This window comes from Xiphophorus hellerii, chromosome 22, assembly GCF_003331165.1.
Source record: "Xiphophorus hellerii strain 12219 chromosome 22, Xiphophorus_hellerii-4.1, whole genome shotgun sequence".
Classification (NCBI taxonomy): Eukaryota; Metazoa; Chordata; class Actinopteri; order Cyprinodontiformes; family Poeciliidae; genus Xiphophorus; species Xiphophorus hellerii.
The window spans coordinates 3,381,115-3,404,626 of record NC_045693.1 but is presented as its reverse complement, the minus strand read 5'-3'; the positions used below and the strand labels follow the sequence as shown (position 1 = coordinate 3,404,626).

Here is a 23,512-nt window from a genome sequence, read left to right as displayed (position 1 = left end):
TCAGTAAATCACGAATTAATTTAATATCCATCATAGCCAGTGTTAACAATATGATTAATCCTGACTTCAACGCGTACTTCAACAAACATGCCCCTCTCAATATGGCGTCGACGTTAACGTACGAAGTTCTGAAGAGCACCTGAAGGCAACATGACCGACAGACGCCCTTTTTTATTCTTCGGGAAATCCTTATTTCGTGTTAAATCCTTTACTGCAATATAATTTTTCTAAGTGTAACAAAATATATTTATTTATTTTATTTTATTGGTTATAATGACTGATTTGTGTCCCGCATGTGGCTCAAACCGCCCTCCTGTTGTCACATAATCCAACATGGCGGCCACCGTTGGCAGACTACTCAGAACCTCTGTGAGTAAAACTCTTCATTTCTGTCAGTTTAGGTTGTTTGCTCGCTCTGTTTACCTCAGTTTGCTGCTCAGGAAGCAGAAATGAACTCATGTCAAGAGAAGTTTTTAATTAATTTGTTCACAAACGCGTCAATGTGCTGCGTATATATCCAAATTTGACACTGTGTTTCCAACCTCTGGTTCGCGGGCGCTCCATGCGAACATAAAAAAAAAAGGTGTTCAAATTTATTCGTTAATTATTTGTAAATGTGCGCTATAATTATGCATCTTGGCTAAACTTTTAAAAGAGTTGTGTGACTTTATTTGAGCAGTAATTGAAATAGTTTTCAAATGATGCCAAGATCAAGATGAAGGTTAAAACAAGGTCAAAAACAGTGGAGTAATTTATATGATATTTGGCACAGGTTTTACATTTGTTAAAATGTCTCAACAAAGTCAATAAAATGAAGACAATTTGTCCCTCAATTTACATTGAAACTCGTGAAAATTTGTTACCCAAAATCACAAAAAATCATAGTTGTGTTTTCTTTATTTGTATATGTTGTTATTAAAATGTCATAATTAAGTTAAGAAGTAAAAAAATAAGACGGAAGTAAATAGTTGGCAGCTGGCAGCGTAAATCCTTGGTAAGCTGACTTACTTTTTTTCTTGCTCATTAAATGCATCCAAACTAAGAACCTTGTTTGTTCCAGTTCTTCAGTCATTTATATTTTCACGTATTTATTATTATCTTGTAGGTTCGGGTTGCAGCTGGAGGGCTGAAAGTTGCAGCTGCTTCCCAACATGGAGTTGGCGGCGCTGCCAGGGTCCTTTCTGCTCCTGTTCTCCAGAAATCCTTTTTCTCCACCGGTAGGTATCGCATCACTAACAACGTCCAAGAGTCAATATTATTCTTTCTACTGCTGATGATTATTAAACAGACTAATTGTTTTAGTCCTGCAGATGAAATTAAACCAGAGCTGTTTGTTTAAACCAAACACGGCTCTGTTAGGCACGGTGGTGGCAGTGTGATGATTTGGGATAGTTTTGCAACTGTTTTTCTTATTTTAGCTTTTAAAGCAACCAAAAGCAGAAATTTACAGCTGAATGGTGAATAAACAACTAGAGGATTTAATAATTGTACGTCACTTAGCTTCTTATTTCTCAACTGGTATCAAACTACGGATTAAATTGTATTTTTCTTACTGTCAAAGTTTATTTTTCGGTCGTCTAAAACCAAAACATCAATTAGCAAAAACCTGATAGAACTGTGCACCTATAGCAAGAATTTACTAACTGTGTAAGATTTACTTTTCTCTGCTTCAAAAAGATTGAGCAAATTAACATTTTTAGTGTTGGGGAAAAAAATTATCTTTTCATATCAAATAGTTGCTGATTTCTGGTTTACAGAGAGAGCTGTTGGCCGAATCTCCAGATAACAGAGTAAGAATCGTTTGACGTTTTGTTTATCAGGCTCCTCCAGATGGGCGGCCGCCGTCACTCAGCCGGCGCCTGGCTTTAAGGCCACAGCTGTCCACAACGGGGAGTTCAAGGACCTGAGTCTGGCTGACTTCAAGGGAAAATACCTCGTCCTTTTCTTCTACCCTCTGGACTTGTGAGTATTTGTGAAAAAAGCCCAACTGGGTTTTCAGATGTGAAGATGAAGAAATGGAGAGAACTAAAACAATTTGTTATTATTGGCATTCGGTTGAAAAGATTAATCGTGATTAATCGATAAAATCAATTTATCGTCCAGCTGTAGTTGAGCTGTTTTTTGAGCTGTTAATTAATAAAGTCAAATTTCTTTTAAATCACATTTGATATTTACAGCATTTTTATAACAACTGAAATTAACATAGTTACTTGACTGTGCTATAAAAGTATACTATGTGCCTGGAAAACATAATACTGCACCTTTAATTTGTATGACACTGAATGAGGAATGACTTCCTGCTTAAAATTGTTAGTTTTTTTTGGAGAAGTTTGTTTGCTCCAGCAGAGCAAAATCTGGAAAACTCTGAGCTGCTCTTGTATTTATTTGTTGCACATATACAAGCTATCATCTATATGTCGTTAGCTCAGTTAGCTTAACAGATAAAACCTGCAAAACTCAAAATATATACACATTCACTTTTTATTGGATTGTTCAATCAGATATAATAATAATAATAATTAAAACATTAAAAAAGAAAGATTCAAGTTTTTCCTGCTAGCATCATGTTAAACTGAGCTAAGCTATACTAAGATAAGCTAAGATAACTTTCAGCCAGTTGTTAGCTTAAACAAAATTGTTATATTTGATATTTTATTTTGTAACAACTTAAGTTAACATAGTTTCTTGATTGTGCCTGGAAAACACGTCGTACTTCCCCTTTAATTCCTGCGTTTTTGCTGTTTTCAGTACGTTCGTGTGTCCGACGGAGATCATCTCATTCAGCGACAAGGCCAAGGAGTTTCACGACGTCAACTGTGAGGTGGTGGGCGTGTCTGTGGATTCTCACTTCACCCACCTGGCCTGGATCAACACGCCACGAAAGGTGCAAATGACTCTGACAATACGCAGAGACTGTAGCGCGTGAATATGTGTGTTAGCGGCTTTTATTGACGTTCCAGGCTGGAGGTTTAGGAAACATCCACATCCCTCTGCTGTCGGACCTCAACAAGCAGATCTCCAGAGACTACGGGGTTCTGCTGGACGGCCCGGGAATCGCACTGAGGTGAGCTCACTGTACCAGGAGTCATACCTGTAAACATCTTTAACTTCTTTTGCTATCATACTTTGTAGCAAAATACTAGTTTCAAGCAAGCAGAAACGTCAACATATTTTGTGTGAGGCAAACTGTGAAGAGGAAGTAAAATTATACGTAGATTTCCATATAAAAATACCCATAAATAAAGTCCAGTTTCCTTCAGAGGTGATTTGATTTGTAAATAGTCCAGCTGTGATTAATTTAATCTCAGTACAAGTCCAGATGTTCAGTGAACATTAGAGAACAAACTGGATCAGGAGGAGGAGTACAAATCAGAGTTAGTTTATGAAACAAAATCCCAAGTTTTTAACATCCGTTTAGTCCATCCTGTTCAAATTTAAAAAATACTTTATTCAGCCAAAAGGGAAAATAAATCAACAGTTAATTAACTAATTAATTGATGAACATCAGCTTCAGTTCGTCCACAAGCAAACAGCTTGACTTTGGTTTCCTCTCAATGAAGTTTTTAAATGTAAATAAAGAAAAAGAAAAAGCTTTTTTTTTTTTTCAAATCGTAACCAATTATGGGTTTTTAATCTAGTGACTTTTTCTCTGTTTCTTTTCTTAAAATGAAATGACAGAAAAGTTTCAAAAACGTTTCATTTCAATCATTACGGTGTAGTATTAGAACCAGAGTACGAAACAAATAAAATTATGAGAATAAACTCGAACAAGAATCATCGTAAAAAAGTTTTAATACAAGAATAGTCATAATTAATATGAGAATAAAATTAGAATAAAGTCACGATATTAAGTGAATAAACTTACAATACTACTTTATTCTTGTAATGCTTTTTCTGAAAGTTTTTTCAGACACAGCACACTAAAAAATACTTGTTATAAATACAAGATGTTTGGTCCTGGGTTGGCTGTTATCACTTTAAACTAAACTAGAAATTTAATGGTGGAAATAAAAATCCAGATTTTTCAAAATTTACATCTTCAGAAACAGCAAATTTGAGGTTAAATTATTGAAAATGGGCCTGATATTGATGAGGGCACTGTGGAAGAAACTGCCGCTGTAGCACCGACCCAAAAGTTAAAGTCTAGACAGTTCATGTCCAGCATGTGTCTGCAGAGTTGTTGTGTTGGTCTAAAATACATTGAAATATGTGGTAAATACCTCTCTTGCCCATAAAAACATCCGATAATCTTCTGTTGCATTGTTTTAGGGGCTTATTCATCATCGATCCAAACGGTGTGGTGAAGCACATGAGCGTCAACGACCTGCCGGTGGGTCGGAGCGTAGAGGAGACGCTGCGTCTGGTGAAGGCCTTCCAGTTTGTCGAGACGCACGGAGAGGTTTGTCCAGCCAGCTGGACGCCGAAGTCGCCCACAGTGAGTATCTCTGGGAAAACTGCAGATCCCTACAGCACCTGAACATCCCTGATGCTGTCAGTAGGAGGAATATGGCAGGCCGTTTTAACATAAAATCAGTTTCACCTCACTTACAAACCAGATATTTTAAGTTGGCTTATGAGTAGACGTATTAGAAAATGAAGATATCTCTAATTATATTCTGACTTGTATAAATGACAAATTTGCCTTTGAGTTGTATGGTGCTTCACAACGTCACAGGTAGATAAATAATAAAACATGAAATAAAATTTAATTTAATCAAAATTAATTAAAAAAATATAAATTTGGCAGTAAAATATAAAAAATATGAATAAAAACAAGACATTCTTTATTTTAGATGCATCAATTTCCCAAAAACTCAAATTAATTACTAGATTACTTTATGATTTGAAATATGTTGATTTATTGTTCCTTCTCGTCAAAATATAGATTTATGAATCTGTTTGAAATTTCAATAAAATTATGAAATGCTTTTTGAAGATGCACCATGGGTTGATGGGTTGACAGCGACTCTCTTAGCTTTTCAAAGCCGCTTTGATGCATTTTGTTCGTCGGAAGTGAATAAGCAGAAATTTTTGCAGACTTCTAAAACAGTCTTCAAGCTCTACATTGTGGCATTTTCTGACAATTTTGTGCAGAAAAGCCAAAATTGGACAGTTCAGTAACAACACGGGGCTCACGCACAATTCTTAATTCAGATTTCTAAAATTGTTATTTTGATGAGTCACATTTACAGCCACGTTATCTTATGTTGTAATTATGAAAATGACAAATCCGGTAATTTAATTTGAGTCATAATTATTATTCTCACTAGTCGGAATGTTAATGCTGAGATCTTAAATTCAGATTCCTGAAAGTCAAAATGGTTTTTTTAGATATCTAGAATGTAATTTTACTAGTAGTCAGACAAAAGTGATCTTATGTTAAAACCTATAAAGTAGTTTCCATTCCTCTTTTGGATTAGATTAGCTTTGAGTCAAGCTTGGCGGTCCATCAGCCCGTCTGCTTCATGTTTGGACGGAAACCTGAACAACCCTAAAGCTGTTTTAAGCTCATTACTTTACCTGAGCAAAGGTTACAGATCTGCTTGGCTACAGTGTGACCTTCATGTTGGCCTTCTGCTGGAAGGATCTAAAAGTTAAATTAGGAGTCCTGCTGAAATTTCTTTTTCTTTTTTGCAATCAAAATCACTGATTTTTGTGTTGCTACTTTACAAATATATTCAAGAAATTTTTAAATATTTTTTCCCCGTGAACAGCTTCCAAATTTCACATGTAGAAGAAAAAAAAGACACAAGCAGATTTTATTCCTTCAGGAAGTTAAATGGCTCAATTTACACCATTTTCACAGAAGATAACCTTATCAAGTAAGGCAGCAGTGTCCTAGAAGAAACACTGCCACCTGCTGGTGGGAGCTTATGGCCACCGTTATAAAGTTGCACAGTAAAAGCATTTATAGCAATAATTTGGTTTATTTAACCTGTCAGAGAAAAAAATGTAGGTGTTAATTTTTCAGTTATATTTTCACAATTTTATTCATCTATTTATAAATATCAGTTCCAAACTAAAGCTCTTATTCACAAGGTAAATATTTAGCTTATGTTTAGTTCCAAACTAAACATTCAATTTAGAAAGGAAGCTAAATATTAGCATCATTGACACTCAATAGTTTTGACCATTTGTGTAAAATTCGATTATGCTTTAGCGCAGGGGTGTCAAACTCCAGTCCTCAAGGGCCGCTGTCCTGCAACTTTTAGATGTGCCTCTGCTGCACCACACCTGAATAGAATAATTAGGTCATTAAGGCTCTGGAGAACTGATCTACACAAGGAGGAGGTAATTAAGCCATTTCATTCCAGTGTTTTGTACCTGTGGCACATCTAAAAACTGCAGGACAGCGGCCCTTGAGGACTGGAGTTTGACACCTGTGCTTTAGCGTTTAAAAAAATCAGCTATTTTTATGCGAATTTCTGGGATCCAGAACTGAATTAGGTTTCTCCACTTCATATCTCTGCCGACTTGTTCTAATAACTAGGAAATGAAAATTCATCCATATTTCTGATCTTGTACTATAGAAAGTTCATAAAACAGTTTAAGCGTTTTGATCTCTTTAATGATGGTTTCCATGGATACCTGATTGTCCAAATTAAATCCAAATCAGATTTTCTCATGTTGTAGCAAAGCAGAAAAATCTTGTTGGTAAATTTTCAGAATAATTGGCACATCATATACAAAACACCTTTTCTGATTATTTTTTATAGTAAAAATGTAAAATTCTTGTTATCATTCATAATGAGTTGCATTGTTGCCTTGCAACAAGAAGGTCCTGGGTTTGAATCCCAAAACTTTATTTTGTTTCTACTCTTATCAAATGTTCAGTGAGAGCAGCATAATGTCGTCTTAATTCTCATTCCTTTTCAGATCAAACCGACCCCTGAAGGATCGAGGGAATACTTTGAGAAAGTCAACTAACCGTTTGGTGAAAATTACAGAAAATAAAAAGCTTCTTAGTTTATTGATAAATGTGTTTGACAACCTCCTGGCTTTAATTCGTCTGGACCAGTTTGTGTTTCTGTTGATCAACAATTCGCATCTCTACTGTATGAAGATAATAAAAATCACGCTGAGTAACCCCTGTACATAAACATGTTTATTTTCTTTTTACAGCAAGTTAATATGCAGGTTCAAAATGTCTGACATTGGTACACAACATGAAGTGCCAAAAATCAACCAAAGTGGGAGAAAACTGGAAATTAGAAAAAAAGGCATTTGCCACTTCTCATACAAGTAGGGTACATACTGTATTTACACAAAATAGGGAGAAACACTCTGCAGCACAGTGTGGTGATGAAAACATCTAGTTTTAGGTGTACATAAACTTTACTTTGTACAGTAGCAGAAACGAAGCACCGCCTGGTTTCTGCAGATAAACGATGTTTTTCTTTTTACCGAAGCTTAGCTTACCGAAAGACGTGGGCCCTCTTTAAAGCTTTGAAATCCAAATAAAAAACGTCCCCCAAAAGAAGAAAAGTGGGTCGAAATGTGGCCTTAAGAGTTCGAAACAGAAAAAAATGGAGGCAGAATTTGGTGAAGATGGTTAATGTGGAAAAAATTTCATGCAGTTTCAGGCAAGCTGTAACAGCGCCCACCCCAAGCACCGAACTAAGAGAAAAACAAATCAATGCAACTAAAGGATTCATTAAAAAAAAAAAAAGACCCTGTAGTAAAACTGTACAACGAAAATACATTTGGGATCTACATCTAAAGGTACATTATTAAGGTTATATACACGCCACCCCATCCATATATTATCTTTACATGTAGACTTCATTCAACCCAAACATTTAGAAAACAAGACTAACTTGGAGATGGGATCACATCAAACGGCCATTAAAAAAAACAAAAAATAAAAATCAGTTCTTCACCTCAGCTGCTGATCAGTTTCTGTCCAGTGCAGAAACCCGACAGCAGGGCCAGAACCTCACCAACTGGATGGACTGCTTCTGGAGAATTAAGCCGCCAAACGGAGGTTTTTGTCGTTTTCAGTGAAAGTAAAAGAACAAACCACGGTACGGCAGAGATACGACAACACTTCGAGTGACTTCCAGGAGTACAAAATAGAAACGAACCCGGCTCCTGAAAATTCGACGCAACAGAACCAAGGCTTTCCGAACGCTCCGGCCTCTTCACTGAAGAGAGCTACACTACTCCGTCGTCTCGTTTGGGACTGGCTCGGGGGGAAAAGAGAGAAAAGTCGGCTTTAAACATTCAACCCTCCCAACCGTTTCCTAAAGCAACTGATTAAAAAATAAAAACCTTGAGTTTCACATCTCCTCCACAGATTTCCCCCTCTTAAAGTCACGGTGAATTTATTCAGAAAAAACAAAACAAAAACAAAACAATGCTGAACAAAGTGAGATTCTCACAATCTCTCTGCAAGAGGGAAAGGAATAAATGACTTGTGCCTGCCGTCTTCCAGAACACGAAGGTGGATCAGTCAAATCCCCGTGTTGCTGCTACGCTGCTTAGTCGATTTTCACGTTTGTGTAGATCTTCCTCACGAAGGCACTTGTTCCCATGTAGCCGACGGCGCCTGGAAACGGATTGAATGAAGCGGGTCAGTTCTGCAGAGAAGGTCTAGTAAAAGTCTGAGCAGCAGTCGGACCCCGGGGAGCCCAGAAGGCAAAAAACCCCCCCAAAAACCTGATCAACATCAAACACTTTTTAAACGGGTTGTGTGGAGTATGTCCGAGTAGGCATTAGGCGGAGATATTTTAAAAGTTTGAGGTCCAAAATCAAACCTGTCACACCCATTAAAGAGCAGAAGAAGAATTTGTTCTGAATGTCTGGAGTGCAGACTAAAACAGTGCTGACAAACTCCCACCTGTTGCTGCATACTGCTGGTCAGCTGGCTAAAAGCAGGCTTCTTGAGTTTTTCACAAGAAATATTTACCATTTCAAAAACAGTTGTGATGCAGTAACTAAGGCTGAGACAATCTGATTAATTGCGATGAATTGATTATTGAATAATAATCAGCTAATTTAGTAATAAATTGCTGACCAGAGTGCAACAACTGAAAATAGTAAAAAAAAAAAAAAAAATCAGAGCAATAATTAAGGTAAAACTACAAAAATATACACATTTTGCATTTAAGGTGGAAAAAAAATCTTTGTATGTAAAAATGTTTTTACCAAAACTCCTCATGTTGCAGTTTTAGCTTCAACTGGTTCCAATGGTGCGAAAAAAACCCATTGTGCACCTTTTGCTATCCAATTATTAGTTGGATAAACACAAAAACAACCAGACACTGTATTGATAAGTCAAAAAGAGGATTAAAGAATGGAATGAGTTTTTTTTTTTTGCATCTTTTAATGTATTTCTATTATAAAAACAGCAGAATGTACCACTTTTTATCTGGTTAATCATCAGAAAAATGGATTTCTAAGATAACTGTTAGGTGCAGTCTGGGTGGTAATTTATCACTTAAACATTTAACACGGAAGCAGAGAAAGTCCTAATTAGAAGCTGCATGTTCTTAACTTTAAATCAGAGTAACCATGTTACTTCAGTTTGTGACATTTTGGTGTTTAAATCAGAGAAGAAGAGCAGAAACTCACCACACATGATTCCCAGAGCAGTGCTGAACACGGCCATGTAGCCAAAGTAGAAGGATGTTTGAAATAACCCATACATCCTGAAATACACAAGAAAACGTTTTAGAATACACTACATATTTTTAAATTTCATTTCAGTTTTCTATCAATTATTGTAACTACAGCTTAGTTACTACTCACTTAGTTTTGAAGAAATAGTAGTAAAAGGAGTACATGTAAACATAAACCGCAGTAGATGCAGCAGAGAGGAAGCTCGTCCACTGCCTGGAAAAACAGCAAACAAACATTACATTTACTCAATTACATTTACTTGAGTTACTCTTTGGAAATATTGTACTACTAGGAATATTTTTACTACGCTGCACTTTCTACTTTCACTCGAGTAATTTATAATTTAGTATTTCTACTCTTACTTGAGTAAAATTTCTTCATTTCATGTTTTAACCGAAAATTCACCATACACAAACATACACCTGCAGTTTTTGTTAAAAGTCTTTTATTGAAAATAAATGATTTGGAAAAAATTTTTTTGCCTGATTTTGTTACTTATATGAATTATTGTCATTTTGGTCCTTAAAATACCAAAGTTTTCACTTAACTTTATATTTTGGTCCATCTGATTATGTAATTTTTAAATATTAAATGGTCGATGTTTTGATCATTTAGTACTTAATTTGACTTTTTACCAAATACTTTTTTACTATTAGTTGAGTAAAATTTCTGGATTCTCTGTACAATTTTGGTTACTCTGCCACCTCTGTAGCATAAACACATAAAGGAGAGAATAAAACCCTGATGTGTGTTTAAAAATAAAACAAAATAAAAACGCTGCTCACCATCTGTAGTCCTCGGCGTTGAGCAGGAAGTATGTGCACACAATGGTGACGCACACCGTGACGATGCAGAGGATCACCAGGACCAGCATCATGAAGCCGTACACGTAGTAGATTTTGTAGGCCCAAAAGGAGGTGAAGATGAAGTACCTGACAGGAGAGGAGAGAGCGTGTCGTTGCGGCGCGTCGTCTAACGGAGAACCGGATCATTTCCTCAGGAAACACTTACATTTCTATGAAGATGGAGCCGAAGGGCAGGATTCCCCCGAGGCACACGATGACAGCCGGCTCCATGAACCTGAGGCAGGACGCCATTCAGCACAATCAGAGCATTTAGATTTCCCTTCAGGGAGACTAAACATGTTTTATCACTTAAAGAAGGATAAGTCAGATGTTTTGTTTCCATGAAAAGCAGCAGTTTGTCCTCAGAGTCGGCAGGTCAGACTTACAGAACAGAAATAACTTCAGTTGTTTCAGCAGCAAACACACAGATTCAAACAAAAAATTAAATATAACAGCAAAAATAAGAATACAAGACTGTACAAGGGAGGGCAGATTTACAGCATAAGGAAAAAATCCCGTGCATCTACTTAAAATACTCAAATGTGCAACTGAGTGAGACAATTTAAAGAGGCAGAATTATGCATTTTCCAGGCTCATAGTGTTATTTTATAGCATAATCAAGTAACTCTGTTACCTTCAGCTGTTGTAAAAATGTTATATTTGTCAAATCTGCCATTAAAAGAAATTGAGATCATAATTTAATGCCTTGAGATTGGGCCTCTGTCTCTTTAAAAGAAAACTCCTGCTCTTTCTGAAATTCTGCCTTCAGGAAGTCAACATGGCTCCTCTATTAACCCTTTAGCAATGTTTTTAACCAGTGTTTCACTGAGAAGTAGCTCCCATAATGAGCTCAGCAGATGCACTAGGTGTTTGCTAATTGCTGCTGGCTAGTCTGAAGGAGCTGCTCTCTTAGGTAGCTTGGAAACTGCAGCTCAGAGGAGGAGCTGCTCCTCCCCAGGCTCCCCCCCAGGCGTCTTGCCATGGAGACTAAAGGATTTCTCAAACATTCATTAAAGAGTTAAGGCAACACTCCAGGTTTTATTTTGATGCGGGAATATTATAACCTGATGTAAAGCTGAAAAAAGTTGATTTGATATGATACCGTCCCTTTAAATAAATGTACAAGATGTGTGTTTAAAATAATGACAGACTATAAATATGCAAAGATTGTGCAAACAATAGCAGGGATTTGTTGGTTATAAAGTCTAGGGCTGAAACAATAATCAATTATTGAAATAATTGTCAACTAATTTAATAATCAATCAATTGTTAACTGTATTGTGCAGAGTGCAGACTAAAAAAAAAAGACCATTTCATAGAGATACAACATTCAGAGCATTAATTAGGTCAAAATTGAACAAAATCTTTTTTATTTTGCAAATGAGAAAAGATTTAAAACCCTTTTTCTTTTCTCAAGTGGCTGTTCAATAATGAGTTATTTTCTTAAAACGAGCTCCCATATTTTGCTGAAAAGTTACTTGTAAGTTAGTTTTGTTTTATTATTATTATTATTTATTTTATTGTTTTATTTACACTAAAATCTAGGCAGAAATACTTGGTAAGATTTTGTGTTTTTGCAAGACAATTTGTCCATCTGTACATTTAATTTGCAGTAATGTATGTGCTGCTGTGCCTCCGCTCCCTGCTGTACAATCATCCACCCACCATTTCTTCTCGGGGATCGGCCGCGGCACGGCGTTCACTCTGCAGGGGAAGTTGGGCTGACCAGAGAGGTTTCTCCCTAAAATGGTTCCCACGAGGTTCAGAGGCAGAATGACGAAGAAGCAGATGCAGCAGACAGCCACCTGGAGCGGAAAGAGAAAATGTATTTATGTTTACATTTGCTGTGTTGTTTCATATCACCCCAACTACCCTACCAAATAAACCAATTAAACTAAAACTAAACTGTGGTTTTTGCAAAGACAAATCAACACAAATGATCAGCAGATGGACTGATTAGTCCATCGGTCAGTTTATTTTTTCCCCATCGATCTCGAATAAAAGGAAAGTCTTCTTTATGAAACCAGATGGGAGAAGGTTTATGACTGGATAAAACCATGTAGAGTAAACGGAGCAAACTGAATGTGTGAATCGTTTCTGGTGATTTCATGGAGGCTGCAGCTGCACAAGAACATAAATATATGGAGAATGAAGAGTACATTTTTTTTAAAAATTAACCAAGTTCAGTTGGTTAAAAAGTTAAGTTAAGTGGATAAAAGAACTAGTATTTAATAGTAAAATCACCTGCAGAATTTTTCTGGGCTCAGTTAAGAGAAAAATATGATCTATTCTCTACTTTAAGAACAGGACTAGAGTCACTCTGTATTTAACCAAGTTTAATTATGTTAATGTAAAACAGATTTGGATGCTTTAAAGTTTGTTTTTGAGTAAAAAATAAAAGTCACTGGACAGACGTGGTTATTTAAACCAAATATGTTATGTTGAACCAACATTTTGCACTGGAAGAAGATTTTAAATCATGGTTAATAATTCTGCCTGTATTTAAAAATCTCCTTCATTCTTGAATTGGAGTCAGTGGCCAAAAAAACAACAACTATCCAGCCACATATTGCAGAAATATGAGATTTTGTAAGTAGTGCTTAAAGTACAGCGATTGGGTTACATTTCATTTGGTGGCATCAGAGTAAAGGAGGCTAAAGACACATTTTTATGTTGAACTCATGATGTTTCATGCACTTTTTGTTCTAATACATAAAATTCCACTAAAATACATTCAGGTTTATGGTTTAATGCGAAACAGAGGGTGTGAATACTGACTCTGCTTATTTACTGGTTACTGAGCAATAAGTCAAGCCTTCAAGCAGCTGTTTCTAGTTAAGAACATAGTTGTTGGTGAATTGATAAAGTCAGGAAACGTCCTGTGAAAGGCATTTAATTCAGTTGAACTCTTTAGTTTAATCCGTTGCCCGTTTGTCCAGCGGATTCATTACTTCTGCTGTTCATCACCTCCACCAAACGTTTTATTCTCACCGTCTAATGGGGTCGCAGCAGATTGCGACACCGCAAGCTGTTGACTCAGATTCCTTCTGCGTGTTGCAATGTGAAGCAACGACTCACCATGGTCCCGAAGGGGATGGCTCTGGAGGCGTGGTAGTAGATGGCGATGAAGTTGATGAAAAAGGCCGTCCCACACACCATGGCTGGGATCATGAAGGCCCCGATGAACATCTGCTTGATCCACCGCCTGCCTGAAATAACAGATTCCCACCATTTAAAAGGGGTTTTCTTTTTAATGGGATATGATTTGGATGCTTTATTACCTCCTTGTTTTGCATACAAACTTCCACCAAAGTAGCCATTGACAGGAGAGGTTGCAGCGTAAACAAAAATGGCTGTGCTCAGCATGGAGCCCCTCCTGCAGAAAACACCGAAGGTTTGAGTTCAGACCAGTGAACAGTTTCCTCTAAAGATGTCCCAGTTTTATTCCACATAAAATGTATTGGAAATTTTTTATTGTTTTTTTCTGTTAGCACCTCTTCTAAATAGCAACACATTCTGTCAAACTTCAAAACTATGTTTCTGGGTTGCAAAACCCATAAAATGCAATCGATAATAGATACTTTTTGGGAAATAACTGCAGTGGCTGGAAAAAAAAACACAATTACAAAAAAAAGATGGTAAAAAGAGAGAAAATAGGTTGACTATGTTAGTTAAAAATAAACTGCAGCAAACCGTTTTCCAAATGGCTCAGAAAGTGCAGTTAGGAATAATGTAAAATAAATAACGCAAGTTGTGAAGCATAGAATTAGACTGAATAGATCTTCCCTAATGGATCGGAGCTTTATCACTGATACCTGAGCTAGAATTTTTCTCAATTTTGGATCGGTGCATCTCTATTTATTTAGTTTACCGTAAAAAATGGAAATAAAAAAGTAAAAACAACACAATGTTCAGAGTTCAGCTACTCACTCTGTGTACAGATCCTCCACCATCGCAACGATGATGACGATGAAGGAGACGGAGAAGATCTGGCAGCCGGAGCCGATGAGCGAGGAGAAGATGAGCGGATGGCTGGACGGCCTGAACACGTCGCCATGCACCTGCTTCCAGCCGTACTCATCCCCCAGATCCCTGTCCTGTCGACACACAGCGACAGGAAACAGAGCGGAGCAGCATCAGCATCAGCGACGAAGAGGAGTTTAAAATCAGCATGATGAAACCAAAGTTCCCGCGGGTCGCTCACCATGTCGTCCATTTCTTCCTCTTTGCTGTATCTGGCGTAATCCTTCCTCAGGGTTCTCATTAGGATCATGGACACCAGGCCCACCAGGAATATGACCATCATGAAGGAGTTAAAGATGGAGAACCAGTGAATCTAAAGGCAGGAAAAAAGGGTGAAATAAATATAATGATAGTTCATTTTATCTCCAGACACCCAGTGACACTTTACAAGAAATAAACTATACATCACGTTCAGTAGAAATGAAAACAGATAAAGAAAGAAGAGATTAGAATGAAAAGGGCAACATGGGGCCAGTTGAAACCAAAGCACCAGATTTAAGACTTTTATCATCCAGTTTTTGGTAGAAAAAGAAACAAAACAATCATGCCAACAGAAATGATCAAGATTGTTTTAATTTATTGTGCAGTTGATTGGTCTATTGCGACAGGTTTAGTTGTGGTGGCTTTGAATGTGTGCAACAGTACTTTAAATAAATTCTGTAAATGACTGGAAGTCGGTGAATCTGCTGTAAAACTGGGATGATTTGAGAAAATGTCAGGGATTTAGTCTGAATCATCTGAAGTTCCCAAGGAGAGAGTTACAGAAATGAAACGGAGAAATGACAAACACTGTGGATCAGGATGGAAGCAGAATATGAGCAAAGGGAAGGACAGAGATAGAAGAGGTACAACATATAAATAGATAAAAACGTAAAGTCTTCTAAAGCAGGACAAAATTGGTTTTGCTTTTGAGAAATCCTTAAAAAAAAAAGAAACAGTCAGCAGTTTTATTTGCACTTCCTGAACAGCAGCATCCATTCCAGCATGAAACTGGAGTGAGTGAGGAACATTTCGCTCACCCGGTGCTGAAAGAAGGACGGGTCCAGGTACTTGTCAAACCTGTCCTCAAACTTCACATCCGACTTCTTCCATTTCACCTGGGTGGGAACAAACGTGCAGGATTTGAGGTCAAATCCCGTAACCCACGGTTACCGTGGAGCCCAGCGACACGCCCCACTTCCTGCCTCTTTTCCCTTAGCAGCTAATCAGAAAGTGATTCAAACATTTCCCTAGAGAAGTGTTTCTCAATTACTTTCTATCATGCCTGCCACTAGAGATTGTACAGTTTTGAAATATTATTGTCAATCTGATCATATTTAATAATTTATTTGTAAAACCACTGGCATCAGCATTCTATGATCTGATTGACTGGCAGTACATTTTGTTGTTTTAAGTCTCCCAATAAGTTTCCAAGTTCAGTTTATTAACTCAATCAGTAAAATTTAATCAGGACTGCTCAGTCTGTGGCATTCTCAAAAGAGGAAAAAATGCAAATGATTCAGTGATTTGCTTTTTTTTTTTAAGCTAATCAGTAAAACGTTTAAAAAAAAAAACTTTTTAAACTGTAAAAAGTGGTTACTTGTCAGCTTCTTGCGCTTTTTTTTCTTGAAAAAATGTAAAGCTTTTAAAACATTTTTGAAGGGATTTAACGATATGAAAATTTTGTTCAGCAGGTATTAATATTGCTGTTCTCACCGATAACCTATATCATATATATTTTACTACTGTGAACACATCTGAAAAAAAAAAGATGAAAATAAATGCTGGATTAATATTGGCCCAGTTTTGTTTATCAGACAATACCGATGTTAGTGCCAATATGTCCCTACGGCTTAGTGAAAAAATGAGCAACAATATTGCATCTCAGAAGAGATGAAAAGTGCAGAAAATTTTAGATTCATCGCAAATAGGCTTCATCCATTTCCTGGACTTTTTCTGTGATCTACAGAATTAGGGCAAGAACAACTCTGTTTTGTTTTAAATACGAAAGTAAAGTTGGTAGAACAAACAATTACAAATCCAGTAGAAGACTTTGTATTTATTTTGATTCAAATAATTTAAAAAGACTTTTAGAGTTTTATGTTAATGTTTTATTGCAATCGATTGGATTTTTTCCAAGTTGTATTGAAAATCTGCCACATAGCATTTTTTTTTTACATATTTAAAAAAAGTCATCATAATGTCTTTAAATACACATTCATATGAATCTGTATTTATATTTCTGCCTGAAATACACTCAGTCAGTGAGAAAAAAATATTAAGTTCTGCTTTTTATGCAAAACAGTTTGTTCATGGCAGTGGCTTTGCTAAGCCATCACCTTTGTATTAAAATGTATAACATAAACATATATACGTTGTTAAAAGTAGCAAATGTTAGGCAAACTAATCTTCACTTCAAGTGTCCTGATGGTTAGTCTGACTGCAAGTATATTTAATTATATCAAAACATTTAATGATTGGAATTTAACCATTTATTTATCTAACCCTAACCATCTGAACTTTTTAATCCAATTGTTAGAAACGAGGAGATTCATAGATTAGTTCAGTTCAGGTGAATTCAGTGAGGTGTCGTCTCATAAGCTGAATATATTTCACAGATCAAATAAACGTATTTGCATTTCCCAGAGTCTAATGAAATCACGAAATGGAAGCCTAATATTTGCATACTATGTACAAAGAGCTCTCAGTACTCACAGAATAGGACATGGCGATTCTGGTGTTTGGCATGAGCTTCACTTTGCCTTCGCTCGTCAGGTTTACGTCAACGATCCTGTTGCCGTTGTAACCGATCTCCAGCTTTTTGTACGTCCAGAGGTAATGCTCCTCTCCGTTTTCGTCCGCCTCGCCGACGATGCCTTAAAGAAAACAACATGGATGGAGTCACTGATCTGATGGAGGCAAAAATACTGATACGGACTATAAGTCTGAACGTAGCGCTGCTAGTCAGGACGTGCAAACCAACGTAAGGGGAAGCTTGCTGAATTGTGTGTCACTTGGGTTGAAACAACTATCCATAGTCTATCTATAATGATGGTCAACTATAATAAACGCATCAATATCCTCATTTTGAGTCTATGAATTATGCGACTTCATTTAAACTGCCGAATGAATTCTGAATTTGACTTTGTTACCTCTGATTAAAGTTTGATAGATTTAAGAGAATTTGATTAACCCTTCGCCTGCATCGTTCATGTGCAGCTAACCAAATCTATTCCATTTCTGTTTTCATAATATTTCATTTTGCAAGCTTCAGTTTCCATTAAAACCAAGTGAAGAGTTTAACAGGAACACTTCCTGTTCCCTTTGGACTTGAAGGGTCAATCTGAATATTTATTGTCCACTTCAATATTATATCTAAGCACTTATCTGTAAACATAAATAATAAAAGGGTTATTTTAATAATTGTTCTTGTGTGAGAGGTGGGATGATTTACTTAGAGAAACAGGACAAACTACTATGCATGCACGCACTAACACCTAAGGGTAATTTATAGAGGCGACATGAAGTGAAAGTTTTATCACAATATTTTGTGGTACTATTGTAATAACAAGAAAAAACGATTAAACTATTTGTGCTTTTTTAGTCAACGCCAATGATAGCCCCACAAACATTTATCGCTCTTTATAGAAAACGGATGCATTTGCAACAGGCTTCTTTAGGACACCAATCAGATAAGAAAGTGTGATTTAAGTCACCAAGATCCACACAGTGGCAGGAATAGATCTTTTTTTTCCCCAAGTTTTTTGACATTTATTGAAATAATAGAGAAAATATGAAACAACCCTGACAATACGGATAGTTTTGGGAGATCTTAAACATTAATTAAAATTTATCAGGGCAATTGAAAATCTAAATTTGTCATGATAAATGATAATTTGATAAATGCCCAGCCCTACCAGAACCTTCTGCTCCAAGGCAACAATCTACCATATATCTATATTTACTATTATTCTACTTTGTGGTATGCAGTTAGCACAAAAAATGCCAAAAATATTTCAAAAAGGTTTTTTAAAATAGTAATTTTGCATTTTATATCACACCAATTCACTACAAATATTTACAAAAATGCTGGGAAGCAAAAGTAAAACGTTCTGTACTGTTCTGAAGCACAGTAAAAATTCTGCTTCTGTTTCAGAAACTGTTACTTTGCTTTTACTAATAGAATCATTAAAAAGGAACAAGAAAATATGTTTATGCTACAAATAATGAACATTTAGAATCAAATATAGCAGCCAGTGTTTTTCCCATCCACATAATAGTCCAGTTTGAACTCAATCAAATTTAGAACACGGTCAAAAGTGTTTCTCCAAGGTCTTAAAGTAATAAAGTCGAGGTCTGCTGTGCTTGAGCTTGTGCATACAGTTCACTGTCATGCTTCCTGCAAAGTCAATGACTCGACTGGACTTATCAACCCAAACTGAATTTTATTAACTTATCTTAAAACTTCAATCCCACTGAATCCATGTGTTTGGATTGTTGGCATGTTTCAGCATACAAATTTAAGACGTTTGATCTAAATATCAAAGCATCTCAGAAGTGATGAATCACGTTTTAACCCCTTAAATGCAGCAGAGTAAATATCAGAGCCCCACCCACTGCATGCAACATCCGCATGAGACGGGTGGATGTTTAATCAGCCGGAGGAGTGGTGGCCACTATTGTGAAAAAAAAAGTGACTACAAGTTTAGCGTGAAGAGGAAGAGACCTAAGAAGTGTTTTAATATCCCTCTAATAGTACAGGTTGTGTGACATCAAAGCTCTCTTGCACAGGTGAATACACTAATGGCAAGGTGCTGTGGGTTGTTTGCATCCTAAATCCGTTTTAAGGTAAATGAAGTAGTAATGAACGAGTAAACAGCACAGCCATGCAGCTTCATTCCCAGAACTGGGTTGATCCCTTTGACTTTTTGGTGGGAAAAACATAGCAATACTTAAAAAGCCCAAAACTTTTCAGCATCAACCAAAACCCCAGAGGTTGAAATTAGCGTCACTTACCCCAGATGGGCAGGTCATCGATGTACATCTGATACCAGTAGTGGTTCTTTATGGCGTAAACAAAGGCATCCTGTTTGGGTTTGTCTAAGTCAATTTCACAGTATGTGTTCTGCATGACTTCCTCTGCAGAGATAATGGGACAAAACATTTTGAATTAGGTGCCATAAATTGTGAAACATACATACATTAACGGTTTTACTTATGCGTTTGGGCCAAACAAAGCAGGAAACCTTTGAACTTGATGTCCAGGCCGCTGAACTCCAGCTCCACCCCCTGCAGAGCCTCTCCGAGGGTTTCATGGTAATGACTGATGGTCTTCTTGGAACCCGCACAAAAGGGCAAAGAGAAATACTTGTACGTCTCCTGTCGATTGTGGTAAGGCCCCACTGTGTTCATCCATAAAACGACCTCCTCCTTATCTGTGTACTACAAAGGGAAAATAAAGGGATTTATTCAGTTCAGTTCAAGAATGCTACACCTGTTCTGCAAGTCCATCGGGTTTCTGAATATACAGTCCTGAGCCATAATTAGCTTTAGGTACAGTTTCATATCAGTGGCAACTCAGCAGACTGTTATGAGGTTTAAATAAAAATAGGAAAACCATTAAAGCGTAAAGTATGCATCAGTCCGTTACCGACATCAAAGCATGATGAGGTTTTCAAAAGTGAAAGAGAAATTTTTTTATTGAGATGCCAACCTGATAGATCTGTCACAATAACAAATTTTGCTGAACAATAAATTCCCCTGGAAGTTATTGCGATAAACAATAATATTGTTTTGAGACCATTTTCAATTAATATAATGCAAATGGTATAATAATACAAGAACGCATTCTCAAAGGTCAATAAACTGTACATTCTAATGAACATTTAACACTAGAACTGGAAGACATTTTAAATATCCAAAATAAATAAAACAACAGAAACAACAAATAAAATGAATTATAAAGTCTCTATAAACAAAACTAGCCTTCAAAAAAAGGTTTAGTTGAGACCAAAACACCAGACTGAAGATTTTTATGACCCAGTTTTTAGTAGAAAGAAAGAGAAAAATGATAAATCATGCAAATGGAAATTGAGTTTGTTTCAATTTATCATGCAATTAATTGATTTATTGCAACAGGCCTACAACCTGCTTTTCCATACACTGCAGATCAGCTGGCTGAAAGAAGGCTATCATACTTTTCTTTTGCTTATAGGAAAGGTTAATTTGGTTGTTTGGAAAAAAAAATGATTGTGAGGAAACTAAAGGAAACTAAAATAGTTGGCTACACTGACTGCCAACGTTACCTAAGCAGATAGTAAAATTAATTCACCAGTTATCACGACCTGAGTTTATTGATGTTAACATATAAAGAGCATATATTCTGCATAGGAATGCACTTAAACTATTGAATGTTGAGGTTTTTTAAGTTCTGTACCAAGGTAACAATAAATGTCATGCATAGAATTATAAGAAAGATAAACAATGTTAGTTATTATTTTTCCAGGAGCAGGAATGGGTATGTCATTAAAAGTGAGTCGCTGATGTCTCCAAAAATAAACACCTTTTATTTGCTATTGAAAGTTATAGATCTAATATTTTCTAATGCTAGTTCAACACACAAAAAATAGCATTTATTTTTCTCAATACCTACTAGCAAAACAGCCAAAGTTAATTGTTAAACTATGTTTAATTTAATTAAAGATGATAATAAATCTCCAAACCACCCACATCTTCTAGAATCTCTATTCTCAAATATTAGCCCAGTCAGGTTCATATTCCATCCAAAACGGAAAATAATGTATAGATTCATTTCAGGGTTTAAAAAAGTTTCATTTCAAAATGAATCTAAGCTGAATGTTTTTTTTTAATTTAAGGCAGAATTACTCGTTTTTAATCATGTAAATGTCTTATTCTACAGTAACGAACATAACATTTGGACTCAAAGTAGGATTATTACATGTCAATTAACTTATGTTTCCCCCCATACTCTAGTAGAAATATAAAACGTTCATTTAAATTTTGTGATACGTTTTGGATTGATTCTAAAACAGATGCCCACTGTATTCAAATTTGAATGCAAACTAATGAAAATGCACCGGTTATCACTTTCAGGTACACCTGAGTTACTCTAGAAAGCAATATGCCGTGGCTGTGTTTGCTTACGTTCAAGGAAGTGAACTTCCACGTTGTATCAGTCTACTCATCCGACTGCTTTCATACCTACACCAAGTTTTTTTTAATTTTATTCAGGCGGATCAATGAGTCCAAGACCTGCTCAGCACTTCTAGATGGTGTCTGACTGCAATCAAACGTATAACAGTAAATACCAACAGGCCTCAACGTTTCCCCGGTGTTCCAGCTTAGCCTATTTACGGTTCTACTTCTGCTTTAAGGCTAAATGTACTTTTAATTTACTCAACTGACTAATGGAAGCCTCTTGGTGCTAAAGGAAGGCTAAAGTAGAGCCGTTGTGAAAAGCTAACAGTTAGCATGAGTGGTTAGGCCGATTAAGGGTTGCATGTTAGCTGGCTAACTGAATGCTTATCTGTTCAATAGCACAGCAGGTACCGATTTATCACTCAACAGACTAAAGTTATACACCCTGGTATGTGTGTGATTCTGTTTCTTGAACCGCAGCTAGCAGCTTACCCACAGCACAAACGTCCATTATTTTTCAACGATCCCCCCCCCTCTTTCTCAGTCGGCCTCATTTAAACGCCGTCTTACCGTGTGCTCATGTTCGTCCGCGTCAACAGGTAATAAAGAGCCCACTACTGCAAGGAAAGCCGCCACTGCCAACTTCCACCGGGAAGAACCCATTATTTTTTGGTGAAAGTATGCAGAAAGATTGGGGTAGTTAGCTACGTTGGGCTAATATCCCACCTTCTTCCTGGTTGTATGACAGAGGCAGTTTTCAGGGATGCTCTCTGTACGCTCTCACCGAACCTACACTGGATTGGTTGAGAAGTGTCACGTGGTGCTCGGCGTCCAATCAGCGTAGAAAGCGATGGCTCCAGCGGTGGTTGGAGGAACTCTGTCGGCGCATCTTCCGCAGGCTTCAGCCACGTCATCCCGACTGCCAAGACCAGAGCTTCACCTTTGACGACCCGACCACGCGTGGACGTCGCGGGGTTTTATCATAGAATAACACTTTTAAATTGTTCTCAATGGCCTAAAACTGTCACCCTATTTGCTATTCTTAAATTAACATATTTGTGGAGTATACCTAAAAGTACGGAAGAGGATTAGGGCCATTGAAAAAAAAAAAAATTCTGACTTTAATCACAGAATTCTGGCATTAAAGCCAGAATATTGAGGAAAAAAGTAATCATTCTGAGATTAAGGTTAAAATTCTGAGATTAAAATCAGAATTTTGAGATTAAAGTCAGAATTCTAACTTTAATCTAAAAATTAAATTAATCTAAAAAATTATCTCAAAATTCTTAATTTTTTTCTCAGAATAGATCTAATTCTGAGAAAAGTTATTTTGAAAAAAGTCAGAATTTTCATTTATCTGTTCTAAGCATCCTTCAGGAATTGGATGGGGTTTGTTGGAAATATTAGCTTAATTATGCAGGTTTTAATGATGTTTAATCTTGGCTAGCGTTGAAATATTAGATTGATTTGGTTTGTTTTGAGTAGGCCTCAATTTAGGTTACATTTAGACTCATGGTTTAATAACATATATCTAAATCAGTAGAGCTTTTTTCTTTAGATAAAATAAACATGATTTGATTAAAATAAGTCTATAGTAGTTTTTCATATTGGATCACATTCTTTAAAGAGTGTAAGTCATATATTCATCTGAAAAATGTCCTACTTTATTATAACCAAAGAAGTAGAAAACTAATCAGAAAATATTGAGGGTAATAGAGGTTTAGGAGTTTGGAGACATTATATTTTTATAAATCAAAATCTGCTGTTTAATGTAGAAACGCACTTGGTCAAAAGAAAGGTCAGGAGAGAGCTCCGTGTGATGCAGGAGACCAGTCTGAAGCAGTTAGTTGATAAATTCAGTCCCACATTGCCATGAAATAAGCGCA

General features: G+C 36.5%; 2 protein-coding genes across 2 annotated transcripts; one reads left to right on the top strand and one right to left on the bottom strand.

The window, feature by feature from the left end:
• Positions 1-212: 212 nt before the first annotated feature.
• On the top strand, positions 213-7,086 carry prdx3 (peroxiredoxin 3). Its single transcript, XM_032552657.1, has 7 exons — positions 213-369; positions 1,106-1,217; positions 1,821-1,962; positions 2,749-2,884; positions 2,961-3,064; positions 4,270-4,435; positions 6,877-7,086. The coding sequence occupies exons 1-7, from the start codon at positions 334-336 to the stop codon at positions 6,925-6,927; spliced, it is 747 nt and encodes a 248-aa protein (XP_032408548.1). The 5' UTR covers positions 213-333; the 3' UTR covers positions 6,928-7,086.
• A 4-nt stretch (positions 7,087-7,090) lies between these two features.
• Positions 7,091-22,397, bottom strand: tm9sf3 (transmembrane 9 superfamily member 3). Its single transcript, XM_032552652.1, has 15 exons — positions 22,197-22,397; positions 19,715-19,910; positions 19,485-19,607; positions 17,184-17,344; positions 15,509-15,586; positions 14,671-14,802; positions 14,397-14,563; positions 13,748-13,842; positions 13,545-13,675; positions 12,132-12,271; positions 10,633-10,701; positions 10,407-10,553; positions 9,751-9,834; positions 9,574-9,650; positions 7,091-8,548 (listed from the first exon to the last, which is right to left on the bottom strand). The coding sequence occupies exons 1-15, from the start codon at positions 22,287-22,289 to the stop codon at positions 8,481-8,483; spliced, it is 1,761 nt and encodes a 586-aa protein (XP_032408543.1). The 5' UTR covers positions 22,290-22,397; the 3' UTR covers positions 7,091-8,480.
• Positions 22,398-23,512: the final 1,115 nt, after the last annotated feature.

Excerpts from the sequence above, each read along its gene's own strand:
- prdx3 (XM_032552657.1), top strand. The coding sequence starts at position 334 with ATGGCGGCCACCGTTGGCAGACTACTCAGAACCTCT. Across the intron at positions 3,065-4,269 it reads GGCCCGGGAATCGCACTGAG|GGGCTTATTCATCATCGATC; the intron begins GTGAGCTCACTG and ends GCATTGTTTTAG. Across the intron at positions 4,436-6,876 it reads GGACGCCGAAGTCGCCCACA|ATCAAACCGACCCCTGAAGG; the intron begins GTGAGTATCTCT and ends ATTCCTTTTCAG.
- tm9sf3 (XM_032552652.1), bottom strand. The coding sequence starts at position 22,289 with ATGGGTTCTTCCCGGTGGAAGTTGGCAGTGGCGGCTTTCCTTGCAGTA. Across the intron at positions 19,608-19,714 it reads CCTGGACATCAAGTTCAAAG|AGGAAGTCATGCAGAACACA; the intron begins GTTTCCTGCTTT and ends TTATCTCTGCAG. Across the intron at positions 10,554-10,632 it reads GGCTCCATCTTCATAGAAAT|GTACTTCATCTTCACCTCCT; the intron begins GTAAGTGTTTCC and ends CTCTCCTGTCAG.